This window comes from Neomonachus schauinslandi, chromosome 2, assembly GCF_002201575.2.
Source record: "Neomonachus schauinslandi chromosome 2, ASM220157v2, whole genome shotgun sequence".
NCBI lineage: Eukaryota > Metazoa > Chordata > Mammalia > Carnivora > Phocidae > Neomonachus > Neomonachus schauinslandi.
Window position 1 is genome coordinate 117057262 of NC_058404.1, and position 26309 is coordinate 117083570.

The 26309-nt window shown below is 36.7% G+C and overlaps 1 protein-coding gene across 1 annotated transcript in view; it reads right to left on the reverse strand.

Annotated features, from left to right (window-relative positions):
- ARHGEF38 (Rho guanine nucleotide exchange factor 38) overlaps window positions 1–26309 on the reverse strand; it is a 125906-nt gene that overhangs the window by 16379 nt on the left and 83218 nt on the right. Inside the window, exons 5-9 of the mRNA XM_044913089.1 lie at window positions 22270–22287; window positions 11884–12083; window positions 8953–9086; window positions 3713–3817; window positions 1821–1943 (exon numbers count right to left, since the gene is read on the reverse strand). Coding sequence (XP_044769024.1) covers window positions 1821–1943; window positions 3713–3817; window positions 8953–9086; window positions 11884–12083; window positions 22270–22287 — 580 coding nt within the window. The remainder of the gene's footprint in view (window positions 1–1820; window positions 1944–3712; window positions 3818–8952; window positions 9087–11883; window positions 12084–22269; window positions 22288–26309) is intronic.

Here is a 26309-nt window from a genome sequence, read left to right on the forward strand (position 1 = left end):
TATGCCCAGGTGAATTGGAATCAGTTTATGTCTGCGGTCACAGGATACATATCCTGTGACCGCAGACATAAACTGATTCCAATTCACCTGGGCATAGGAATTACGATTGGAACAAATAAGAATCAGATTTTCTTTTAATATTTTTTCCTATTCAAAACATACAGGCAAGTACTTTTCAAGGTAGGTAAGTATCTTTCAAAGTTAGATAAAAACACTGCTCTGCCTTTAGATAGATTTTTGAATTCTTATGAACATTTAATTTTTAAAAAGTTTAATACACTTTATTCATAAGTAAAAAGTTACTTTTATATTGATCATTGTGATAATTATTTAATTTAGCTTAATTTTTCATCTTGTGGTTTCACGCAAGGAGGAGAAGAATACAGCTCTTCTTCCATCAAATTCTGGACATGCTTGCTGAGGAGAAGCTGTATACCATGCTCTTACGTGGTGCTCAATAAATACTTATCGACTTAATACATTGGAATTAAGCTAAAGAGCAAACCCTTAAGGACTTTTCTAAAATGTGCTGTCTGTAATTAAGCCCAGAAATGTATAAAGAACTAGCCACACTGTTTCCATTTAACATCCATCATAAAAACTTCTCTCTCTCTCTCTTGCTCTCTCACTCTCATTTATCTGATCGATCATTTTAGTTCAGATGTAATCCTGACTTGCCATTCCCCAGTGCCACGAAATAAGATGCTTCCAAGTGTTTTCTACTGGGGGGGTGGGGCTGCATCAATTCCTAGGATTTGGAAATATGTGGGGCTATTCACTGGATGTCATGACTTGAGATTGGGGGGACATTAATGAGATTTAGAGCCTGGTACACCAGGAATGCTAAGCATCCTCCAACACAAGGGCCTCTCAATGAAGAACTGTCTGACCCAAAATGCCAATAATGCCAACACAAAACTGCCTCTTTCAAGGACCTTCAAGATGATGAAGGAGTCTATTATGGCTTCTCTATAACATACTACTATGATATAATAATACCTATGGAACACAAGATACTAAATTAAAATTAGTACTACTCAAACTAATTTACCAGCCAAATATTTCTAGGCTCAAGCAGGTTTTTAGGATTCCCAAGCTATGTTTTATAATTCTGTATATTTTACAGAACTCATAGAAAACAAACTCAGAGGTAAAAGCCCTTTCTCAATAAGAAGGCTTTACTTTCCAGTATATAGTGTGTTAATAAAAGTCACGTCTTCAGAGAGTATCTTCGCTCCTCCTGTAAGGACTCTGGACTTTTCCAGAGACTCCTTTAGGAAAATCACAGCTTGCCAACTTAATAAATCCGTCATCTATCACATGCAGACTTAAACTAAATGTTGATTTTAAAAGCTACACACAGACGCCTGGGTGGCTCAGTCGGTTGGTTAAGCGTCTGCCTTCAGTTCAGATCATGATCCCAGGGTCCTGGGATCGAATCCTGCATTGGGCTCCTTGCTCAGCTGGGAGCCTACTTCTCCCTCTGCCTGCCACATCCCCCTGCTTGTGCTCTCCTTCTCTGTCAAATAAATAAATAAAATATTAAAATAAATAAATAAATAAAGGTTGCACAGACATTGCTTACTCCTAGAAACTCAGTCTAGGACCCTCTTAAATTTTGATCGTAATAAAAAATCTTCACTAACTCACTTTAAAATAGTTAATAATGAAAAAAAAAAACCCTCCTGTTTAAATCTACTGATTTTGACATTCGTATTTGCTTTAGTGCCTGTTTTACTTCTAACTCCAGGAAAATAAATAAAAAGCAGCTTTCCTCTTAACCCCACTTTCTAATTTATCTGTGAATATAAATAACTTACAAAGTCGCCACAGGGATTCAGGGCATTCCTTGGGGCCTCCGAATAGCTCGTCTCCTCCGTGTCTTTGTTGCACAAGATCTCCTGGAGCTCCATGACACTCCGCAGCGCTAAGGGCATGGCATCCTGAAACCCAGGGACAAAGTCACAAAATGGGCCAAGTTCTGAAGTTCTGTACAATTAAATATATCCCAAGTGTGTACTTCATCATCATAGCCCTCCGTTACCATGGAGAGATAAAAGGGAAAATAGGAAGTAAAAAAAAGTCATGAATACTCTGTACAATGAGGTTACGTGTAATAATTTCTTTTCTTATTTCCCCCTGTCACTTTCTCCTACTGCTCTGTACGACACCTTCTTTATTAAGTGGACTACATCCTAAGGTCCCTCACTGGCCATTCTTCAGCATTCAGGTCTTACTGAACCCCTTATTTTAGAAATCACGCCTTTTTGATTTATGTCTTCAGTTTCCCCTAGTGAATTTTTAAAAGAAGATGTTCATGTTTTTGTTGAATTGGTTAGTAGAAATAGAAGACTTTCCTACAGATATTCCCAAGATGCATTCACTTCATGAAATGTATATGAAGGACAGGGTTCCCACTGCTCTGTCTGGCTGTTATAACTGAGTTTTGGTTTTCTTTTCACAGAAAGCAGAGTTTTAGGAAGAGATTAGCAAACCTGATTGCAAAATCAGGCTTTGCATCAGTTAATAAATGAGAAAGGAATGTGGCTTGTTGGTTACATAACATAGAACCTTTTCTCCAAATCATCATGCCTGTTAACCTAATCCTCTTTTGGTATGATAATTTACCTATGCATGCAAACATCTGCTTCCAAAAATAGATATCCAAAATAAAAACTGGAAAATGTGAAGGGGGTCATTTGTTAACTCCGTTATGTGGAATTCTACTAATTGTCTATGTCTCCCAGTCATGACCATTATCAGGATGTTGTTGAGGACACTATGTCTTCTATATGAGATCCATTCTCTCTTACTAAATATAATTATACTGCACTTCAATTGGTTTGGTTAAGTCAGTGATTCTCAACAAGGGCAGGAAAACTTCCTGGGGGATTGGAAATTAGTGGGGTTTTTCTTCTACTATGGTTGTGTGGGAGTATTTGCATATTGTAGTTATTATTTTGTTAGAATTTATTTTCCTTTACATTGATTTTCTTTCATGTAGACCTACCTACCTAAGGTTGAATTACCTGTGAATTTCATTCAGAACTCTAAAGGGGGCATTACGAAACACCAGTTATAAAATAAATAGAGGTGCTCTGTTCATCTAGGGTTGTGTGATCGTATGTCCTTTTTTTAAGTTGGCTTCTCAAAGACTTACAGCTAAATTTGAGATACACATGTGGGTTTCTGCGGTTTTTATATGGCCTTTATGTTCTGCTCTTTTTGCTCTTTAGTTCTCCTCTAATTTCATTTTATGTCCCCCCTTGATTTCCTTTTTTCTTTCAGTACCACTTTTAAATTTGCAAATATGTGTTTTAGGTACTAGAAAGGGATATGTTAGTATAATCCAACAAATAAAGGAAATTTCTGCCAAATCAATTTTGTATTAATGAACTCATCTCTATTGCAAGGACAGCGTGCTGATGGTCCAGCACCACGTGGCAATCATGTGAGCTTACGTCCCACAACACAGCCACCTCAATTGGGAGAAGGACGGAGCAGATACGGGAACAAAGAACAACATCTACATCCTTATACTGGCTTCCCTCACCTGCAGTTGGCAGCCTCCCAAATTTGATACAGTATCAATGAATTTCATCATACAAATTCGATCACATAAATGCACGGACATTCACATGTACTCTTCAGAATAACCATGGACATCAATACGTTCTCGTAGAAACACTGGAACTGGTTGTGTCTTACCTACCTGGATACGTTGAAGACAGAGGGAAACGTTCTTCACGCAATGCCTCACCGTCTTTTCTAAAGATCTAAACAGCTTTTCTTCTCTATTGAAAGTATTGTCTTTCACCTATAATGTAGATGAAATTCTTTATTTTTATAACTCGAACAAATCTGGTGTTTTAAAGAAATATCACAGGCTGTATTAGCCCAGCACATGACAAAGAGACCCCTTGTTGAGAAGAAAACCTTCCATGTCATGCTGACTGCCTTAGCACAGAACTTGCTGTGTACAAGCACACAGCGCAACTTCAATTAGTGTGGCGACGCCGCATGCTGCTGGTTAATCTACCTTCGGCTTTCACAGAGCTTCGTCTATGTGATGGTAGCTGGGGCAGGTAAAACTTTCTCTGCAGTTTCTAATGGCATATATTATATACGTACTCTGAAATTATGCCCCATTTGAGGGTTCGTAAAATAATTAATAAAATAAAAAATCAAAATTTAAATAAGATAAACATTTCATCTCTTGACTGGAACTTACTGTTTTGTTGCTATGACTCATCCCAGTTAATTTCACAGTGGTTATTTAGAAAATATACTTACCTTCTTGGCTAAAAAATGTGGTAATTCTTTACCAACTCAAATTTGAAAGGTTGAATGTGATCTTGGCCAAAAGAGTCCTTTTGTGGGGAAAACTCAGCAGAGTTAAGATAGTAGTCACATGTGTTCAGTTATTTTTTTATATTTTATTTTATTGATAAGACCATAATTATTATTAATAGTGAGAAGTATTTCTTGGCTATCACAATGGTGACAAAAGAAGAGCAGAACCAGCTTCATGCTGCCAAAATCTGTGTGAACATGCAAATGATTTGTGGCATATGCTGGGTATTCTTCGGTTTGGTCCTGGGTAGTAACCATAGCTGCTCTCTGTTCATAGGTCTGTTAATTTAAGATGGTTGACCTTGGTGGGTGGTGGGGGGAGGATGGTTGATCTTAGAACTGAATGCACAGAAAATGGTGATATTTTATTTTATTTTTAAACCCCTTAATATTGTTTATCTAAAAAGCTTTTGATTAAATAGGTGGCATAGTTCTTGTAATTCACACAACATTCAATACCATCTGCCTTATGATCTCTATGCTCTAATCTAGTTTGATGTATTGAACAATATGCTGGGGCAGATTATTTTATTTTATTTTTTTAAAGATTTTATTTATTTATTTGACAGAGAGAGACACAGCAACAGAGGGAACACAAGCGGGGGGGGGAGTGGGAGAGGGAGAAGCAGGCTTTCCGCCGAGCAGGGAGCCTGATGCGGGGCTCGATCCCAGGACCCTGGGATCATGACCTGAGCCAAAGGCAGACGCTTAACGATTGAGCCACCCAGGCACCACTGGGGCAGATTATTTTAAATGTGGGTCTCAAGGACCGCCCCCCCCCCAGCTATTTTGTGTATCTTGGCAGAGATCCAGATGATTCTAAAATAAGAGATCCAGGGATCACAGTATGAGAAATATTGTCCAGTTCTACGTTCCTATAGCCAAGCCCTTCTCATGCTGTTTTATTTTGCTGGAATATGCTGCTGTCCCTTTTTCTGCATTGCAAATATCTGTTTAATTTTTTTAAGGACTCAACTGTCACCCCTTCTATGAAAGCTCCCTTGAATTCCTATTCTTTTCACTGTAGAAAATTAATTGCTCCCCCATTGCTCTCACAATACTAGTTAATTAAGTGATTCTTTCCACTGATAAATGGCAAGCATTTGAGATTAAGTATTTTTTGTCTTAGTAAAAATAATAGCTAACATTTATTAAACACTAACTATGTTCCAGACATGGTGCTAAAACCTGCTTTCCATTCTCTCATTTTAATTCTTACAAAACTCTATGGCATAGGTGCCACAATTAATCCCATTTTAGAGATAAACAGAAGCTTGGGAGCTGTGGCAGGGATAGTTGATGTCCCCCCATCATCCTTCTACTGACAACACTTGCACCTCTAGTTTAAGTTGGACACATAGCTGCTCTGCTAGCGACTACCCTTTCCAGCCTCCCCTGCCGCTGGTTCTGCCCTTGTAACTGGTTTGGGTAAATAGATGTTAGCTAAGTGATGTATTTCATTTCTGAATTTTGGCCTTCCAGCATTGTCCTTGGGACAAGACTGAAGACACAGCGGTGACCCAACTTCAACCAAGCAGCTGAAGACAGTATGTTTGGGGAACAGCAAAAACCTCCAAGTGGGGACAATTGGGTTCCTACAGAATTTTGTGCAGCAGAGCCCGTCTGGACTCACATCTCAGGACTATTGTTAAGAGAGAGAAAGAAATGACTATCTAGCTTAAGCTACTTAGTTTTGGAATCTCTTTGTGAAAGGAGCTTGGCTTTTACCCTAAATAATATAGGAAGTTAAAGAAATTTACCCATGTTAATAGGTAGGACCAAGATTCAAACCCAAGGAATCTGAATTCAGAATTTCTTTGTATTCTCGATCTCTAACACAGTGTCTGGTACATAGAGTTCAATACATGTGTGATGAATTGAATAGAATCTTCCTCTTGGGTAATAGTTTTATACCCTAACTCCACCAAATATTTCACCTGAGTTGCTGACAAGTGCAAAATTGACTGATTTGAGATTTATCTCTTCTGCAGTTCAGCCTATGCAGCTGATTTTCTGATTAACAGTGAAATGCTTCATTGCTGACAGGACATCTTCTCAAAAGATTAAGGGGAAAATCTAATTAATACCCCTTCAGGCCACTTTACCTACAATTCACTTTTACTTCACAATTGGAAAATATCAGAAGCCGATGATAAATATGTTAAGGAATGTAACAGCTTCTACAAAAACCTGCTCGGAATTAAGACCTGCCTATTGTTCCTCAATAGAATTGTCTTAAGTCGGAAGCAACAACCTAAAGAGTAGGGGAGAATTGAGTGCATGACATTTACACATGCCCATGGAGGCTACAGTCTCTCTCAAATTGAATTCCCAATCCAATTTTATTACAGTTGCTTTTAGTTCAAATGTCTTGATTTTCCTTTCCCTTATCTATGACCATACACCGTAATGTCCCAAACTTCTCACATTATAGTTTTGCACTGGGAGAGGGGCCTGGAATTATTTCCTGCATGCAATGGACCCAGTGAGCCCCTAGAAGAACACAAAGAAGTATTAAGAACAATGATACATGCCACGGATTCTAAGAATGTCCATACTGGATATGGAATAGGAAGGAAGTACAGCCACAAGAGGAAACAAAAACAAGGCTTGGAAGAAGTTGATTATACTGAAAAGTCCTAAAGAGGAGGTCACTGCATGCCATATAGGGCCACAGGGCAATCACTGGTTTTGGTTAGATGGCAGAAAGGAGCAAGGGGAAAGTCAAGGTCAGAGCCTTTATTGTGGTTTTTGTGGGCAACCTTATAGAAATAGCTGGTCAGGATAAACAGTTTAGGATTGGCCAGTTTGGGTAATTCCCATGGGCTTTGCGCTTTCATGGTGGTCTCTACTTGCCTGGTACCTGGCCCTAGGATGATTTAAGGCAAAGGAACACCGGCTTGGTGTGTGAGAGATAGATTAGAAACTGTTTGGGGCTATAGACTCAGGGCTTGGTTCGCATATGAAAGAATTGATCCCAGCTGAGCCCTTTGCTTTCTCTAAGAATGGATTAGCCCTGGGAGGAGCATCTCTCAGGGCCCAGCAGCTTTTTCAAGATGTCAAAACATTATAAAATACAGAAAGTAAAAAACCTAATACACCATGCATAAAGGAGTTTATATCTACGTGAGAAGTAAGAAGTCTGTACGTTAACAGTTGGTAATCAGTAATACACTGTAGTGATATGAAATGATGAGGATGATGATGATGATAGCCAATACGTACTGAGTGCTTACCATCTGTGTTAGGTACTTTCTGCATACGTATCACCTCATTTCATCCTCACAAGCCCTCCATGTAGTAGGTCCTAGTATAATCTTGATGACTCCCTTGGATTTAAGCTATGTGCCCAAAGGCATATATTGATTAAGTGACAGAAGCGACGTTCTAATCCAGATCTGGATGACTTCAAAGACTTGGCCCTTACTTTCTGCCCTGTGCTGACTCCGGCAAATGTTCATGGTGCCAAGATTGGAAAACACTCAGCAAGCTTGCCAGGCATTCAGAAGAGGAAGAAGCCACTACTATCTTAGGGTCAGAAAGCTGCAAAGACTTAATGGAAAAAAGGAAAAAGACCATGGCCGCTGAAGAGTGAAGTAGATAGGAGAAGCCAAAGAAAACCAATGCTGAACTACCATACAGTAGCCTCTAGTTCAAACTAAAAACCTTAGAGATGTTAACATAATAAGTGATGAAATCAGGCAAATTAGAAGAAAAAAAAGTACCATGTAGTATCTTTTTTTTTTTCTTTTTTTTTTTACCATGTAGTATCTTAAGAACTGCCCTGCCTTCTTTTGGTTAGAAGCCCAGTGAATTACCATCTCCAGGCCATGAACTTTCTATCTTGTGATTCTCAAAGTGTGTTCCATTGGTCACGTACTTCAAGGTCATTTAGCTTCAAAACACCTGGAGTTTTGTAAAAATACAGACCACTAGGTTGCACCCTTGAACCGGGTGGAGCCCTGGAATCTTTTGACAAGCTCCTCAGGTAATTGTGCCACACCTTAAAGTTTAAGAACCTGTGCTAATCCATCCATTATTTATTGGGGTTTGAGATGAAAGTGGTTCAAGCCAGGCTAAACAGCTGACACAGAACAATTACCCAGGAATATAATGTGCATGGGGGGTGCAGAGAGAGGAAGAGGATAAAGGTAGCCCACTAAGGTAGGCACCTAACCCCCCTTTTTTTTAAATAGGTGAAATAAAGATAAGATGAACATTAAGGGAACCCAAAAGGAAAGTGAGGTTTTTAAAAAGCAGAGATAAGTTAGGGATGAAAGGAGGACATTGCCTTGGGTGTGATTATGTGCTGGTTGATGGTGAGAGTTAGGACTTCTGGGGCATCACACATTGACTCCTGTCTTCACGTCCTTTTCTCTCCTTTGCTTCCTGAGTAGAAGCACCATAGCTAAAATAGTGTCAAAACCACCTGCACTCCATTTCCCCCAAAAGAGGGAGAAAGAAAGAATCAGCATTAGGCAATGGCCTTGATTCTCAGTGTTCTAGAAACGGCTCTGATAACAACCAACAAAACGCTCACAAAAATATCAGCATTCATATGCCCCAGGAGGATGTATATGGCTGAAGAAGAAAAATTACCTGTGGCTCTCCTCTGGTTAGAATCTTTAGGTGATTTGTCACTCTTTTTGATTTCTTGCTAATTGAATGAATGTTTAGTTTAGACAATTTATCTTTAAGTGATTCATCCTCATCATTCTTCTTGTATTTTAGAACTGAAATAGAAGAATGCAATCACATATCTGAACATGTGCAACATAGAAAGTGTGTGTTTCATCCAAAGAATTCAAGATCCATATTTAAGATAGAAATTTATGTGATTTTTGACCCTCTGATGCAGATGCGATATGCTCCGGCCCCACTGCCCAGGCATAAGCCCAGCTGCCCAACCCACTGACCAGAAACTCAGCTGTCCAGGCGCTTGAGCTCCTCAAAGCCCACGGTCCATTTACCCTCCACATTAAAGAAATCTCCGACACTGGAGAAAAACTTTCTCTCTTCTCAGATAATACATCTGTTATCTTCAGTCTCTAGAATGAAGCATCAAGGCCTAGCTAAGAAAACTGCACCCAGCATAAGGAGACCTCAGACTCTGGAGTGGCTCTCCACTAGCTGAGACTTTTGGGGTAAGTTTAGTCACCTCTCTGAGCTTTATCTTTTTATCTTCAAGATCATTTTCACCTGCCATATTGTTCAAAATGTTAAATATTTCTAACATTCAGTTTTGGTCAGTGTGCCGGGAGATGGGCAATCTTACACACTGTTGGTGAGGATTAAACCAATACAGTTTTTGTGGAGAACATTTGGGCAGAATCTTCTAAATGTATTGTCCTATGACCAGGAAGTCCGTGCAGAGAATTTGCTTTCCATAATCAAGCATACAAAGTTTTGTTTGCTACAGCATTTTTTTTTCCAATAGCACAATATTGGAAACAATCAGAAAGTTTATCCATAGAGGAAGAGTTGACTAAATTAGGACACACTCAGAAATAGAACACCAGGGAACCATTAAAAAGAAGGCCAATATTAACTGGAAGAATGTTCATGATATATAATTAAGTTTAAAAACCAAGCCCAGCAAAATGTAGTGCCACACATGTTCAGGACAGATGGAGAGAAGAAGAAAGAGAAAGAAGAAAAAAATAGAAAAAAAAAAACCAACATAGAAAGTCTGAAGAAAACTTATGACATGTCAGCTATGCAAACTGGAATCATGGGAGTGGAAAATTTTTCCACTTTAACACTGTGAAAGAGTTTAAGCAAACAGAAAAGTAAAAAGAATAATATAACAATTTTCTTTCAGCCTTGTCAAAACCTAACATTTCGCCTTGCTTATCTCCATAAAAATAATCAGCTGAAGTTTCTCTGATCCCCATCTTTGGTCCCTTAAAGGGAATTATGATCCTAAATAATGGGGTTGACTATCTATTTTTACAACTTTATTGTATATGGATTTGTACAATACATAGTATTATTTTGAATGTTTTCAATGTTTATAAAAATGCACCATATTGCATATATATATATTCTTCTGTCACTTGTAATTTACTTTTTAGAAAATTCAACATTGTGTTTTTGAGATTTATTCAATTGACACATGCATTTTAATTTTTATGTTCTCATGGTATCATAGTGTCCAATATACAGTTTGTCCATTATCTGGATAAATATGTAAGCTATTTTCTTCTTGCTTTTATGAACAATACTAGTTACTAGTATACCTGTCTATGAGCATATGGGAAAGAGTTTCTCAAATATCTAGAGATTAATTTTCTGAGTCTCAGGTTTGGGCATCTTCAACTTTACTAGATGTCAAATTGTTCTCCATAGTGGTGATTCCCACTACATTTTCACCTGCAGATTGAGATTCAGCACCTAACGTTATCCCTAAAAAATCCTTTCACCAGTCTGATAGGATGGGAATGGTATGTCATTGTAATTTTAATTTGCATTTCTCTCCTTATAGATGAAGCTTAGTGTTTAAAAATGTATTGGTCTTTCTGAATTGCTTCCTTTTATTATTAACCTTTTTTTTGTATTAGAATGTTTTTATTATTGATTTAATATCAGTAATTATATATTCTAGATAGTAATCCTTTGCCTATGGACTGTCTTTTAATTTGTTTATAGCATCTCTTCCTCTACAACTTTCACTTTTTTCACTCTAGGCCCTTCTTTATAATTTTAGTTTATTAATACAAATACATACTATTTTTCCAATAAAAATTTGGAAAATAAAAACAATAAAAATAAATGAAGTTGTTGGAGCACTTAGCGCCAATGTCCTACCATTGCTGTAATGTTGAATTGAGATTTAATGTTAGAAGTACAAAGCCAATTAAGAACTAACAGACACAAATCACACTGACAGAGGACCCACACAATCTATCCCGATGCATTACTATATCCGGGATGATAGAAACCATGTAATTGTGCCTCCTGTTTTGAAATCTACATTCCACTTCAGACATGAATTTTATATCTTGGCTAACAAATACCTAACAATAATTTCATAATTTGAGAAAGAAATATATTTGCTCCCTTCAATGGGGCAATTATTGCTAGAAAATCTCCATTCTTTATGTGCCAGAACCAGATGAGCTTGATGTATTAGCTGGGCCTGTTTCACCACTGATTTGGCTGGAGCTTCTCACTGCTCCAGCTTCCTGGCCATGCCATGTCTCTTTCTTCCCACACATATTGCCAGAGATAGTAGGACTATGTGCTATGGTATTTTCAGCCCACAGTATGTCACCAGGCATGCAGTGGTCAACAGAGGTTGAGGATAGGGCTGCTTGATTTTTTAAAAAATTGTCATTTTTTTTTGTGCCTCGTGATCTCCTGAATCCAGCTGGCCAGGCAAACTACACTCTGCTCCTTAGCCTCTAATCTAGATATTGAATGATCATGATCACCGCAACTGCTATAACTATTTAGATATTTTGATTCTCAGAAGTATAAGCAGAACACTCCAATCACAGAAAACACTCAATTCATCATGTCTCTTCTTACCTAAATCTTTCCGTCTTTTAAGTTCATTGATGTTCACATTAATGTCTTTCACTGCGGTGAAGGCATCTCCCAGCGCCCTGAAGTCTGGGTGAGAGGGAGGGGTGGAGCCCCGGAGTTCACACAGCAAGAGGGGGTATTTCATTACACGCTGGATTGGTTTGATCATCAAAGAGCCCATGTCCAGTAAGTTTGGCTTGCCTCTACAATAGAAACAAATAATGTCAGTTTCACAGACTTTTGTCTTATTAACTCCTTCTCATTTTTGTGATTTTTATGATTAATCCTGAAACTGTTTTTCTCCTTTATTTTTCCTCCATTTGGCTGCCTACACTTTCTAAAAAAAATGAAGCAAGAGCAATGGATGACAGAGAGAAGCTAGGCTGAAAGACCCTACTACTAAGCAAAAACCAGTAAGAAAACACATGAGTGTATCTGTCCACCAAGAAAGACTCAAAGCAGGATTTCCATCCATGTTCCATTTACACCTTTTTTTTTAAATAACAAGATTCATAATAATAGTGGGAAATAATTTCAGAATGCATTTTTCCATGATAACCAAGAAAAATGCAGTTTACTGATGGTATTTTTGTGATTATTAGTGAGGAAAAGAAATTCATTATTTAAAAAGATGACTTACCAAGTATAGTCCAAAGAAAGCATCGTCTCCTCTCTTCTACCAAATTGAATAGTTGAATTCATAATGTTTCAGAGGTTCTACCACAGTCCCCAAAAGAAGTTTATAATAAATGCAACAGTTCTCTAAATTAATTATTAATACCACCACTATCACTAATCATTGCTCTCACATGACTTTCCATGGTTTTCCATGTGGAATACTTCTTAGCTAATAGATCTTCAAATGGCTACACAAAAGTGAGCACTCATGCCTGACTCTTCCTTTAGGAGCTTCTGAAATGAGAATAGAACCATTCCAACTAGTCAAGCAGTTCACAGGAAGTAAAAAAGCTAGAAGCTTGGTCATGTCATTGTGCAACCCACTGTCATTTGTTTTTAATGAGAAGTCAGTGGTTTCTAAAAGCCTTTTTATGGAAAGAGGCAAATAAAGAGACACTATAAATGGACATGGGTAGAAATTGTGCTTTGAATCCCTTCTGGTGGACAGATATACTCAGTTGTTTTCCTTTAGGTCTTTTGTTTGTTTGGCTTTGGTTTTTGGGTTTTGTTTTTGTTTTTGTTCTTAATAGATAAGAATATAGATGGTTTTCGGGCGCCTGGGTGGCTCAGATGGTTAAGCGTCTGCCTTCGGCTCAGGTCATGATCCCAGCATCCTGGGATCGAGTCCCGCATCGGGCTCCCTGCTCCTTGGGAGCCTGCTTCTCCCTCTGCCTCTCTCTCTCTCTCTGTCTCTCATGAATAAATAAATAAAATCTTAAAAAAAAAAAGAATATAGATGGTTTTCAAATCCTAGTAGGTGAATTTTTTTATTCTTCAATTATTATTTCTAAATATTAATATAGATAACTTACCACATCATTGGAATGGTGAATGGATCTAAAAAACTTTGGAAAAGATTAGAAAAGTTTATCATCAGAAAAGGTCTGGAAACACCTTAAAGACCATCTAATTGAACTCTTCATTTGATAAATGAGAAACTAATAAACTTTGATGATCATATGTATGTGTACACATGCTTACACACACACACACACACCAGTCACCCTCTGTCACATCTCCCCATTTTTATTTTTATTGTAACACTTATCAACTCTCTGGAATCATTTTGTTTCCCTATTTACCAGTTTATGCTCAATTTCTCTGTCATCACTATGTCTCTGGCATGACATATAGTATTTTCTCAATGAATATTTGGAGATTGAAGTGACAAATTTCAGATTTTCTGTAATGTGCTTTTATTTTACATTAAATTTTTTCCCAAAAACATTGCACAATGGTCCTGAATAATAGACTGAGGCATTTTATCACATGCTGAGAAAATAATGTTACTACAATAGAAAAAGACGGAAGCGAACCAAAAAGCAACATCTTTTTTTAAGGAAAATCAAAGTAAATATTAAAGGTCTACAAGGGAATAAAGAGCTGTTTTAATATGATTTATCTTATACTTTCTACCCATTTACATCAAATCTCTTAAGGAAGGGAAGAAGGGATGTGAGAAGATGTAAGAAGACAGGATGGCAAGGAGGGAATGGGGGAGATAGGGAGAGGGAGATGTTTTGGTTTCCAGGAGGACCAGGTGAAGTGGATGGGAAAAAATGTAAATCTATTATGAATGCTAAAAAAAGTAACACAATATATTTTCTAACTGATCAAAAGCAGAGCATCTGAATATGAAATACAGCATTTTCTTATATATCTCAAGCAGAGACTCTTCAACAACACGACAGTTTAGACAGTTAAGTAGAAATAATTCCCCTAAATAAAAACAAGTCTGGAATATGGAAGGTATTAACTTGACCAGAAGAAGTCATATTATTTGTATGAAAATGACCAGAATTTCTTCTACATGTTTCCTTTGACTATTACCAAATATTAGTTTATTTAATCTTCTAAAAACTGAAAATGCCATCAAAATATAAATATAATCAAATAACTCAATCAAAGAAAACTCAATTTTAATAAGATAGTTTATTAGCGTGGTCTATTGTTATATGCATATTTCAAATTCTTAATTACAAAAAATATCCCCAGATGTATTAAAGGACATACTTGTATCTCTGAGCTGCCTCTTTTCTTCCTTATTAAGATCTTTCAAAAAACCAGACTCAACACTTTAGTTGTGTCCACATCTTATCATTACTTCTTTTTCCACTACTTTTTGACTCAAAGTTCTAGTCTCTCCCTTGTCTGTTTCAAATGGTAATAATAACAGTTATAAATGAAACTGTTTAAAAGTGTTACAAATGCAAATATTTCAAAAGGCTTTCTCAAAAATGAGAAATCTCCCAGACACTTTTGTCTTCAGACATGTACTTTGGACAGCCCAAGGGATGAGCAATGATGTTCTGATATCTGCATCACACAGACAAGCAATATGGTAGAAAAGATAGAGGATGTCTTTTAAGATAATGACACTCCAGGCATTCACCCCATCTAATCCCTTCCAGTAAGATTAAGTTCTGATAACTGGGAGAGGCAAATGAGTCCTATGTGTGATATAACCCAGCTCAGCCAAGCACCCATTATCACATGTATTCCCAACAGAAAGTAACAATTTCCCATATACACCAGGCTAAAAACTAAGGTAGTCATTAATTTGTAATTCTGTTTCATCTTCCTCTGTCTTATCATGAATACTTTGGCAAGTATTTAGTACCATAAGTAGCTACAATAATCTCATTGTGAATTATTAGGACTTTACAAAGTCAATAAACACAACTGGCTTTGTTTTAGCAGCATCCAGTTTTGCTATAAAGAGCTTCGCATCAAATACGAGAAAACAGTCTCATAAGGAAAATAAAAATGACATTTAAACAATGTAAAAACAATGGTGGAGGATAAAGAATCAGATATACAATGTTGAAGTACACCAATATATCTTAATTAGAGGGAGAAAACAGAGGAAGGAAAAATAATCAACTATTGATCATATTACTTTGAATTTCCTTTGTTTTATGACCACAAGTATCCTAAATTTAATATTGATTTTACAGTAGCCACAAACCATATACACTGTTATTGAATTTATTTTCAATTCACTCTCCTTTTAAAACACTTTAAGTCAATTTTAGGAAAAACTGTATATTGCTATACACATAAATACACAAGTCGGATTTGACACAGATAAAAAATTGTGAAAATAAATACAGAGCCATTAACAAATTTTAGAAGATGTAAAGAACATGAATGCATGGTAACTGATTTATTACCAGAGAGATTCAAACCAGAGAGAAGCAGTAATGTGGAGAAGCAATAATTTAATCATTCCTCCAAAGATTCATTAATTAGACCCTGAGAACCTGTGGAAGTGGAGAGAGAGGGAGGTGGGGATTAGAATAAGAACTGCTTGGAAACCTGTTTAAGAAATGGCCTAATTTTTAGGGTGCTCTACACATGAGGGAGATCATTTGGAGAACTAAGACAGAGCTCTTGGAAATTAAAAGGATAATAGCAGAAATAAAATCTCACATGTGTTGGAGAAAATGTTCAGGAACTTTCCAGAAAGAAGAGCAAAAATACAAAGGGATAGAAGATAGAAGAAAAATGTGAAAAAAAATTAGAAGGTTTGTCTAAAGGATCCAATACTGAAATAAGTAGAGTCCTGGAAAGTGAGAACAGAGCACATATGGGGAGGAAATCATTGGTAAAATAATTCAAGAACAGGACATGAGTTTGCATGCTGGAAGAATTCGCTGAGTACCTAGCACAATGGATGAAATGGATTCACACCTGGGAATTCATGAAACTTCCGACTACTGGGGACAAAAAGAAGACCCTACAATCCTTCAGAGAAACACGTAAACAAATGGATACAAACAAATGGTGAAGAATGAGAACAAGCTTCAAATTTCTTATAGCAACACTGAAAGCTAGAACATGATGAAGAATTACCTTTAAATTCTGAAGATGAAGGATTTTTAATTTAGAATTCTATCCTTGATCAAACTATAAATCACCTGTGAGGGTAAAATAAAGATATTTTGGATATAGAATTTCTTAAAATTTTACTTCCCATGCATTCCTGGTGAACATGGGAAAGTATTGAAGGATGTACTAAAAACAGGAAAGAGATAGAGATTCTCTAGGATGACAAAAGTTCCTCAAAGACAGCTGTGCCCAGTCACCCAGTCCAAACTCAATAGGTCAGAAAGACTCTGGGAGAGGCTTTTTTTTTTTTTTTAAAGATTTTATTTATTTTTTAGAGAGCGAGCGAGAGAGAAACAGCATGAGAGGGGAGAGGGTCAGAGGGAGAAGCAGGCTCCCCGCCGAGCCGGGAGCCCGATGTGGGACTCGATCCCAGGACCCTGGGATCATGACCTGAGCCGAAGGCAGATGCTTAACCATCTGAGCCACCCAGGCGCCCCTGGGAGAGGCTTTTTTAGGGAGATGAAATTGATAGCATCCATAATGCATCTAGCTGTCTTAAGAGATGACTGGCTGTGAGTGTGGCATTAATGATTAGAACAAAGAAAACTAAGAAAATGAAAATAAATTACACAAACAAACAATAAATAAAATAGTTAACTCCCAGAAAAACAAATAATCAGTTTATTCCAAGGTTTACCTCTGAAAAGAAATGTACTCAGATATACTCAAATATAAGAAATCAAACACGGAGTACTGCTCCAATCCAAATGACGATGTCACCACGTGGGAAAAATGAAGCGATGGGGAGGGTGTGTGTGTGCGTGCGTGTGCGTGTGTAGTGGAGATGACATAGGGAGAGAGATAAATTCTTGTGTTCCACAGGGGAAGTCAAAACATAATACTTAAAAAGGGAAAACCAAACATGTTTTTAGAGTCATAAAAGTACCAAAATATTAACTAAAAGACGTGAAAATGCTTATGTCCTTTAGAAGCAGGTAAGAGAAGAGAGGACTGCTATTTTTCTTAAATCCTGTAGAACTATTATTTTAAATATTTTATTTATTTGAGAGAGAGAAAGAGAGAGTGAGTGGGGCAGGGAGAAGCAGAGGGAGAGGGACAAGCAGACTCCTTGCTGAGGACCCTGAGATCATGACCTGAGCTGACTGAGCCACCCAGGTGCCCCACTCTTTGGCTTTTTAAACCATGGTACATACAATTTTACAAAAACACAAAGGTTTTAAAGAAGGAAACATGCAAGAATATTCAAGAAAATTCTGAAAAGGAAGAGTATTGAGCGGAGATTACAGTTGATCCTTGAACAACATGGATTTGAACTGTGCATGTCCACTTATACCTGGATAATTTTTCAATAAATAAGGCACAGTACTGAGTATATTTTCTTTTCCTTATGATTTTCTTTCTGTTTGTTTTTAAGATTGATTTATTTATTTTACAGAGAGAGATAGCATGCGCTCTGGGAGGGAAGGGCAGAGGGAGAAAGAGAATCCTCAAGCAGACTCCCTGCTAGCTTATTGTAAGAACACAGTATGTAATATATATAACATACAACGTATGTGTTAATTGACTAATTATGTTCTCAGTAAGACTTCTGGTCAACAGTAGGGTATCAGTAAAGTTTTGGGGGAGTCTGTGAATGCTGTTTTAAAAGAATCTCTCTTTCTGCTCTGAATCTCTCTCTCTCTTTTTGGTCTTTTGGTTAAAAAGACCTAAGCTTTAGGAAAAGAAACCTGAGCAGAATTTGTAGCCCAGGAAGTTCTTTGGTCATTTACGTGGTTCTTCTATGTGAATCTCCAGTCCTCAGCACAATGCCAGGGACACAGGATTTTTCATGAGACAGCCATCTCCCCAGCCCCTCCAACCAAAACAGCTATCACCGAAGAGAAGTTATATATGGTTTTTCAACTGCATGGCGGTCAGTACCCCAACCCCCATGTTGTTTAAGGGTCAATTGTAGTTATATTTTATACTAAAATATAAAGCTGCAGAAATGAAAGCAGCTTGATATGGGTACATATATGTACAGAAGAGTAGCACAAAATAGAAAATCAAGAAATAAATACAAGTACATATGAAAATTAAGTAAATATAACATTCCTACTCAGTAGAAAAAATGAATTATTCAGTATCAGGTGTTGTGATAATTATCTAGCCATATAGAAGAAAATAACAAAAATGAATTCTTTACACCAAAATAACTTCCATATAGATCAAAGATCTAATTGTTAAAAATGAAACTATACAAGTTGAAGGAAGCAGGAATTACACTTTAAAATAATCTTAGAATTTTTGAGTAGGACACAATTTCTAAAAGCCACAGTAGAAAAAAAGTGATAAATTTATTTTAAAATTTAAGCTCTGTAAGGGGCACCTGGGTGGCTCAGTCGGTTAAGCGTCTGCCTTTGGCTCAGGTCATGATCCCGGGGTCCTGGGATCGAGTCCCGCATCGGGCTCCCTGCTCATGGGGAGCCTGCTTCTCCCTCTGCTTTTCCCTCTGCTCCTCCCCTGGCTCATGCACTTTGCTCTCTCTCTCTCAAATAAATAAAAAATAAAATCTTAAGAAAAATTTAGCTCTGTAATACTGTATAGATAAAAACAAAAACAGAAGCAGCCATAAACTATGTTAAAAGCCAAATGATAAGCTGGAAGCATATAAGACAGAAAAAGGGTTAATACACTTGCTAAAGAGCCACTATCAGTTAACTAGGAAAAGATGAACATCTCAATAAAAGTAATCAATAAAAAAGATAATCCATTAGAGTTAAATACAAATGGTTAGCCATACATGAAAAATGCTCAAGATTATTATTAATGAAAAATTAAAACAATACAATACTATTTTTGGCCTTCCACATTGCCACAAGTAGTCAAGATACACATATTAATTGTTTCTAGTGCTGGCAGATAGGAGATAAATGGACAATTCATATACAGGTAGTAAGAATATAAATGAGTTCAACTTTGCTTAAATTTTCTGGCAGTAAGTATCAAAAGCCCTTTGATCTAGCAATTTCACTTTTAGAAACTCATTCTAAGAAAGTCAAAATATTGTACAAAGATGATTTATAAGAATAAACACATAACATCAATAACATCAACATCAGACAGACATCATTCAAGTATCTATAAGAGTTTGGTAAACTAAATTATGGTATGTACATCAGATAAAATATTATGCAGTCATAAAACAATGTGGATTTATATTTACTGACATAGAAAGGTGTCCATGATATACTGATGAATGAGGTAGTAAGTTGACATACAGGAAATATAAAGCGGTCCTATGTTAGTCGATACGCATGCGCATGCATGTGCATGTGTGTGTGTGTGTGTGTGTGTGTGTGTGTAGAAAAAATTGCAGTAAAGTGAGTGACTCATGAAATGTTACAATAGTTAACTCTGGAATGTGACTACTGATTCTATTCATAGTCTTCATTGTGATTTTCTATATTTCACAGTGTTTCTTTAATAATTTTAAAAATATAAAGCTTAAGAAAGGAGAAATAACATAACATTTTGGGATCAATAGAAACCCTGAATCCAAAGGTGGGAATATCTGGTCAACACAGAGAACACATATAAAAAAGTGTAAAAGCATAAAGGTGAAACATGGCATCTCTGGAGAGAGTTAAATTTAGGATGGTTGTGTTTTTCTTGCTTTAGAACATGGGACTTGTAACAAATGCTCTTCAGGGGACTTTTTGGTTCAGGATTCTATGATTCTTGTCCCTTTAGTACTGTCTTTGATGTTTGCATAAGATTTATAATTCAAAATAAACATTTTCGAAGTTAGAATATCTTTGTCTGTTTCTGTATCTTTAAAAATGTAGATTGTAAAAAAAAAAATGAATCCACACCCAATTTTCCATTTCCATAAGTAAGGAATTTTTTTTTGAAGCATCTAAAACCCCACATTTCCTAAATGCACTCTTGGCTGCAATATTCCTGTCCTTCGCTGCTAAGGAGCCAAACAATTACAAAGCACTTGACATTGCCTTTTACCCTTTTATGTAGCAGCATGTGTGCCTCATGACCAGAGTGGGAGAAGCAGGAAGGAAAATAATGCACAGCAAGTATGGCTTTGATGTGCATCCAGCCACACGCTGTGATCGTTCATCCTCTTTTCCAGTTCTTGATGTATAGAATAGACTAGAGGGGGCATCCGAAGCCTGCTAACTCCCACCCAGCAGGAGTGTCCTAAAAGCTAGTGCCATTTTTTAAGCAAGTATTTCGATACAATGTACTGTTTGTTGTAAGTATTCTATGTGTAGGAGCATGTGCATGCTAACTGTTTTAAAAGAATCTCTCATTCTGCTCTGAATCTCTCTCTCTCTTTTTGGTCTTTTGGTTAAAAAGACCTAAGCCTTAGGAAAAGAAACCCGAGCAGAATTTGTAGCACAGGAAGTTCTTCGGTCATTCACATGGTTCTTCTATGTGAATCTCCAGTCCTCGGCACAATGCCAGCGACACGAGATTTTTCGTGAGACAGCCATCTCCCCAGCCCCTCCAATCACACCGGCTATCACTGAAGAGAAGTCAGGAAGACCCCAACGTGTGAAAGGACAAAGGCCCCCTTCCATTATGCACGTGTTCAAATTCGATGGTCTCAGAATTGGGAATTCATTGAACAAAACGACTCACATCTGTTTGCACTATAGGATATATGTATTTTTCGTTTTTAAAGAAAAGACTGATAAAGTGAGAGAACTGGGTGCCTGTTTGGTATGTCAGAAACTAACTTCTCAATCCCCTGTATGAGGGATGCCTGGTTCTTGAACCTCACTTCTGGAATTCTGTCTTTCCTAATGGTTCTCTGGAACAAAAAGTGAATGACAGGTATTTACAGCTTAAGTTGATATACTTTTTATTTTGTGGGGTTTTTATTTCCTGATGTACAGTTTCAGGATTTTAGAATACAAAGGCACACACACACTTAAAGACATGTACACAAGCAAACACACAGGCTAGGAACTCAGGCCCTTAGATTATTGCTGACCGTGCTAAACCAAATATGTGCCTTTTTTCAAGTCCTGGTAAATTTGAGTTTGTATTTAAGCCAATATCATCCTTTCAGCATTAGACTAGACATGTTTCCCTTCTATAAAAATGGACGTCTTCCAAAGTGTGTGTGTGCTATTTTTAGAAGATAATTTCTGTATTGTCTTAGTGACAAGTTATTTCATCTTAATATTTTATATATGTTAACATATTATATAGGTATGTTTGATTTTTTCTCTGTAAATCATGTAAGAGTCTAAATTAGAAGAAACCCAATATTTACTATAATGCATGAAGATACTTTTCTTTTGTACATTAGTCTACAGAAACTTCAAAAACATTATGGTATTAACCTGAGATTTTTTTTAAGTCTAATGTTGTTCTTAAGAAGGTGTGTTTCTGGAAACATTAAGAGTGCTGAACATATGTGTGATGAGCAGTTCCTAAAGAGTTCCTGGCATCAGGAAACTTGTGATTTAAATAAATTATACTCCAGGATTCTTCTAAAACATTTTGTAAAAGACATGAGATAATTTAATATGTATGATCACCTCAGACAAAGTTGGAAATAATGTATTAAAAATAATAAATGTAATTGTAAAAACCAAAAATTCTAATTTTCAGAAATACTCAACAGCTTTTTCCTCCATGATCTTTTTTAAAAAAAATTTTATTTAAATTCAATTTAATTATCATATGGTGTATTACTAGTTTCAGAGATAGAGTTCAGTGATTCATCAGTTGCATATAAAACCAGTGCTCATTACTTCAAGTGCCCTCCTTAATGCCCTTCACCCAGTTACCCCATCTCCCCCACCCATTATCTTTACATTTGCTTTCTATTATTAAAACAAAAGTACTTACTCTTGCATGTATATTTTCCTGTAAGAGAGGAGGAGAAAAGTAAATTAATGTAAATCTACATATTTGAGGTAATATGCAAACATTATAAAGCCTTTAAATTTTTACTACATAAAATAAAGTGATGTTATTTTCCATGGATGTTTTATAGAATTGGTCTCATTATTTTGTAATCACATTCCTAAAATTTTATCTGTAGCATGTACATACCAACTTTATTTCACACTCTAGATAGGGTTAAAAACTATTGTTTTGGATTACAGAACTATTGATTTTGATTATGTGAAAATGGATTTAAACATCAATTTTTGTTTATATCATGAAAAAAGAGAATCTGTTAAACATAGTACAAGTCTACAGAGTGAAGTATAAATGACTTGCAGGAAACGGCCACCAAGCACTACAGAATATTTCTGTATACAGTGTTAATGTAGGTTATAAACAATTCACCTATGCAATAAGATAATTCCCACAAAGACTTTCACTAACCATGGCTAGCTTTCGTGGCTTCAATTTTGCTCAAGTACAATGAATGTCCTTCCAAGGCAACGTGATCTGCCTCTCCTTTTATTTCCTCTCTACCTCATTTTCTATTGTTCACAAACTCCCCCAAACTATGGCAACCATGCGGGCCTCCTTGCTCTTATTAAACTCCAAATGCAGGCTCCTGCCTCCAGGTCTTGGCACTTGCTGTTCCTCAGCCTGCTTGCTCTTCCCTTGGGTATCAATATGGCGCACTCCTTACTTTCTTCAGGTCTTTGCGCAAAGGTTTCTTCCCAATGAAACCTTCCTGGACCAATTTTTTAAAAATTGTGCCTTGCCTACCCTGCTCTTTATCCTCCTTCCCTTGTTTATTTCTCTCCATAACACTGTCACTTTTTAATATACTATATGTTTATTTCATTTATTGTCTATCTCTCTGCTCCCCATCTGAATGAGGGCAAGGATATATGCTTGCTCTGTTCTCTGCTGTAGCCCCAGTACCTGGAAAGTGACTGGCATTTGGTAAGAGTGCAAAACATATTTGTCAAATTAAGCAATTAACAGTAAAAAAAAAAAAAAGTGGCAATCATTCAAGTTAAATATCAGGCATAAAGGAGATAGAAGTTTTTGCCTAAAAGCTTCATATGGGGGTGCCTGGGTGGCTAGTTTGAGTGTCTGCCTTTGGCTCAGGTCATGATCTCAGGGTCCTGGGATGGAGCCCTGCATTGGGCTCCCTGCTCAGCTGGGAGTCTGCTTCTCCCTCTGCCCCTCCCCATCCTCAGTCTCTCTCTCTCTCTCTCTCTCTCTCTCTAAACAAAAAATAAATAAATAAATTAATTAATTAATTAATTTAATTTAATTTAATAAAAGCTTCATACAGCTATAAAGAGATAAAGTTGTAATCTGTGTTAATAGTCTGATTACCTTGACTTCTGATTTCCAATCTTTTAGAATACAATGAATATTGAGGAATTCTTAATCGCAGGAAACAAACTGAGGGTTGCTGGAGTGGGGGATGGGGTGGGAGGGATGGGGTGACTGGGTGATAGACACTGGGGAGCGTATGTGCTCTGGTAAGCGCTGTGAATTGTGCAAGACTGTTGAATCTCAGATCTGTACCTCTGAAACAAATAATGCAATATATGTTAAGAAAAAAAAAAGAAGAAGAAGGTAGCAGGAGGGGAAGAATGAAGCAGGGGAAATCGGAGGGGGAGATGAACCATGAGAGACGACGGACTCTGAAAAACAAACAGGGTTCTAGAGGGGCAGGGGGTAGGAGGATGGGTTAGCCTGGTGGTGGGTATTGAGGAGGGCACATTCTGCATGGAGCACTGGGTGTTATGCACAAACAATGAATCATGGAACACTACATCTAAAACTAATGATGTAATGTGTGGGGATTAACATGAGAATAAAAAAAAATTTAGAATACAATGAATATTTTCAATATAAAAATAAAATATTGTGACCCCATCTCATAATAGTAGATGGTCTTTTCATTTTCAATGATTGAGAAGTAAATCCATGATAAATACCTATGTTGAATTTCATAAATTTTAATGGACTTAAAAAGCTTGAAAAAATTAATCCCAGTGCTCTATATATGTGGAAAACAATGGTATACATATATGCAAAACAAGTGCTCCTTCACTCTTCAGACATCTTATATGAATGGATTCCTAGACATCTTGAAATAACTAGGTTCTGCTGACTCTAAGACCTCCTTATTGGAATCAAGCAGAGAATTCTAATTTTTTAAAAATCAGCAACCACTATCATTTCAGACAATTATTCACTGCTGTTGGAAGAACCTTCTATGAAAGGGATTGCGCCACCACTACCCCTGACCCAATATTTCCTTCAAGCTCATATTTTTGTCTCAGTTTCTGTCTCCTTCTAATGAGGAATTTCATTTTCCCAGTATGCTCTGTAGATCATAGATCAGAAAATTGGGGGGGGAAGTTGAATAAAAATATAAATGCATTTTTCTATGGAAGCAAACAAGTGAACAACGTGATCATTTTGGAGCCCAAACACAAAATTTGAAGTTGAAAGAAAAGATTGTTCTTTTAACTCCTAAAGAAGACATAGACTTTTTTTTCTCTATTTCATTTATTTTAACCAAATAAAACAAGTACTATGACATAAATTAGCATGGTGTTTAACGTAAGTATAGATTTTACAAAAAGGAACCTCAGAGGTTTTCCAACAGGGAAAACCTGTTGGAGTAATAGCATAGTACTATTACATTATAACAACTCCTTATTTGCTCATCATTTTTTAAAAGTGTCCCGTTTAGGCTAAAAATTTCCAGAAGTTAGCCCCAGTCAAGGACAATACAGGGAGGAGGAAGTTAAATTGTGTCCATTTACCCTTCTCTGGGGAAAGTAACAATATAACCACAACCACACCTCCTACCCTCCTTGGCTCATTATAATTTGACCTACAATTAACACATTTTTTATGTGGCTAATCATTAAGAAATTTAATGATTATAGTTTTGTTCAAACTATATGGTGCCCCATAACAAGGAACTGAAAAAAATTTCCAGAAATGATTTTAATTTTTATTTGGAACATTCCATTAGAATAACGTTAAGAAATATAAAATGTGGTGAACAAATTGAACTCTATTCCTTTAGGTTCTATGTTGAATGAGCTTTCAGCTTCCTTCTGAATGGAGAAGCTGTAGTAGTCAAAGAAACAGCCAAAGCACCCAGATGACGAAGTTAGTTTTCCTCCTGAGGATGGTGGCTTCGGTTAGGAAGAAGAAAAATGTATATAAATTTATAACCACGAGACATAAAGCTAGAAACATGTCTTCCAGCTACCAAAAAACTTGGAAAAGCCCCTTTGTTCTTTATCTATTACAAAATAAACAGATCTCTAGGGACTCTGAAAGACAGCGGGGATTTGGTGGTATTTATAGCTAGAAAAACAGAAAAAGGAGGTAGCAGACAAGCTATTCTAATTATAGTTACACTTGCATTTATGGCTATTCTATTTTTCATTTTCCTCATACAGATCAGAAGCCTTAAATAATCCCAAAGAGGCTAAGTAACTAGAGCTTTAGAAAATGACTTCCATAAATTTAGAGACTGTATTAATAGCATTTTCATGCAATTTTAGGGGTCACTAATGGGAATCTGTAAATACTCCTTGTTGAATAAATAAAAACTTGCAGATTTCCAGTTTGCAGGCTACAGATGCAGATGTGATATTGTGCTTCCAGAGAGTTTTAGTCTTTTCTTTCTTAAGGTCTCCAAACCCTGAAATCACTGCTTAGATTGTCTCTGTAGTCATGAAGAAGGTCTATCTGCTTCAGGGAAAGCAGCTAGTTAAGTACTGATTTCTTTTTCTGAAGTTGTTCTTAACCTGACTTGTATCCACAATTACCTGAGGGTGCTTGTTAATATGTTGCTAATATGTAGCTTGGACTGGATCCTAGGGGTCCTTTTCTCTTTTCTTTCTTTCCTTTTTTTCTTTCTTTCTTTCTTTCTTTTTCTTTCTTTCTTTTTCTTTCTTTCTTTCTTTCTTTCTTTCTTTCTTTCTTTCTTTCTT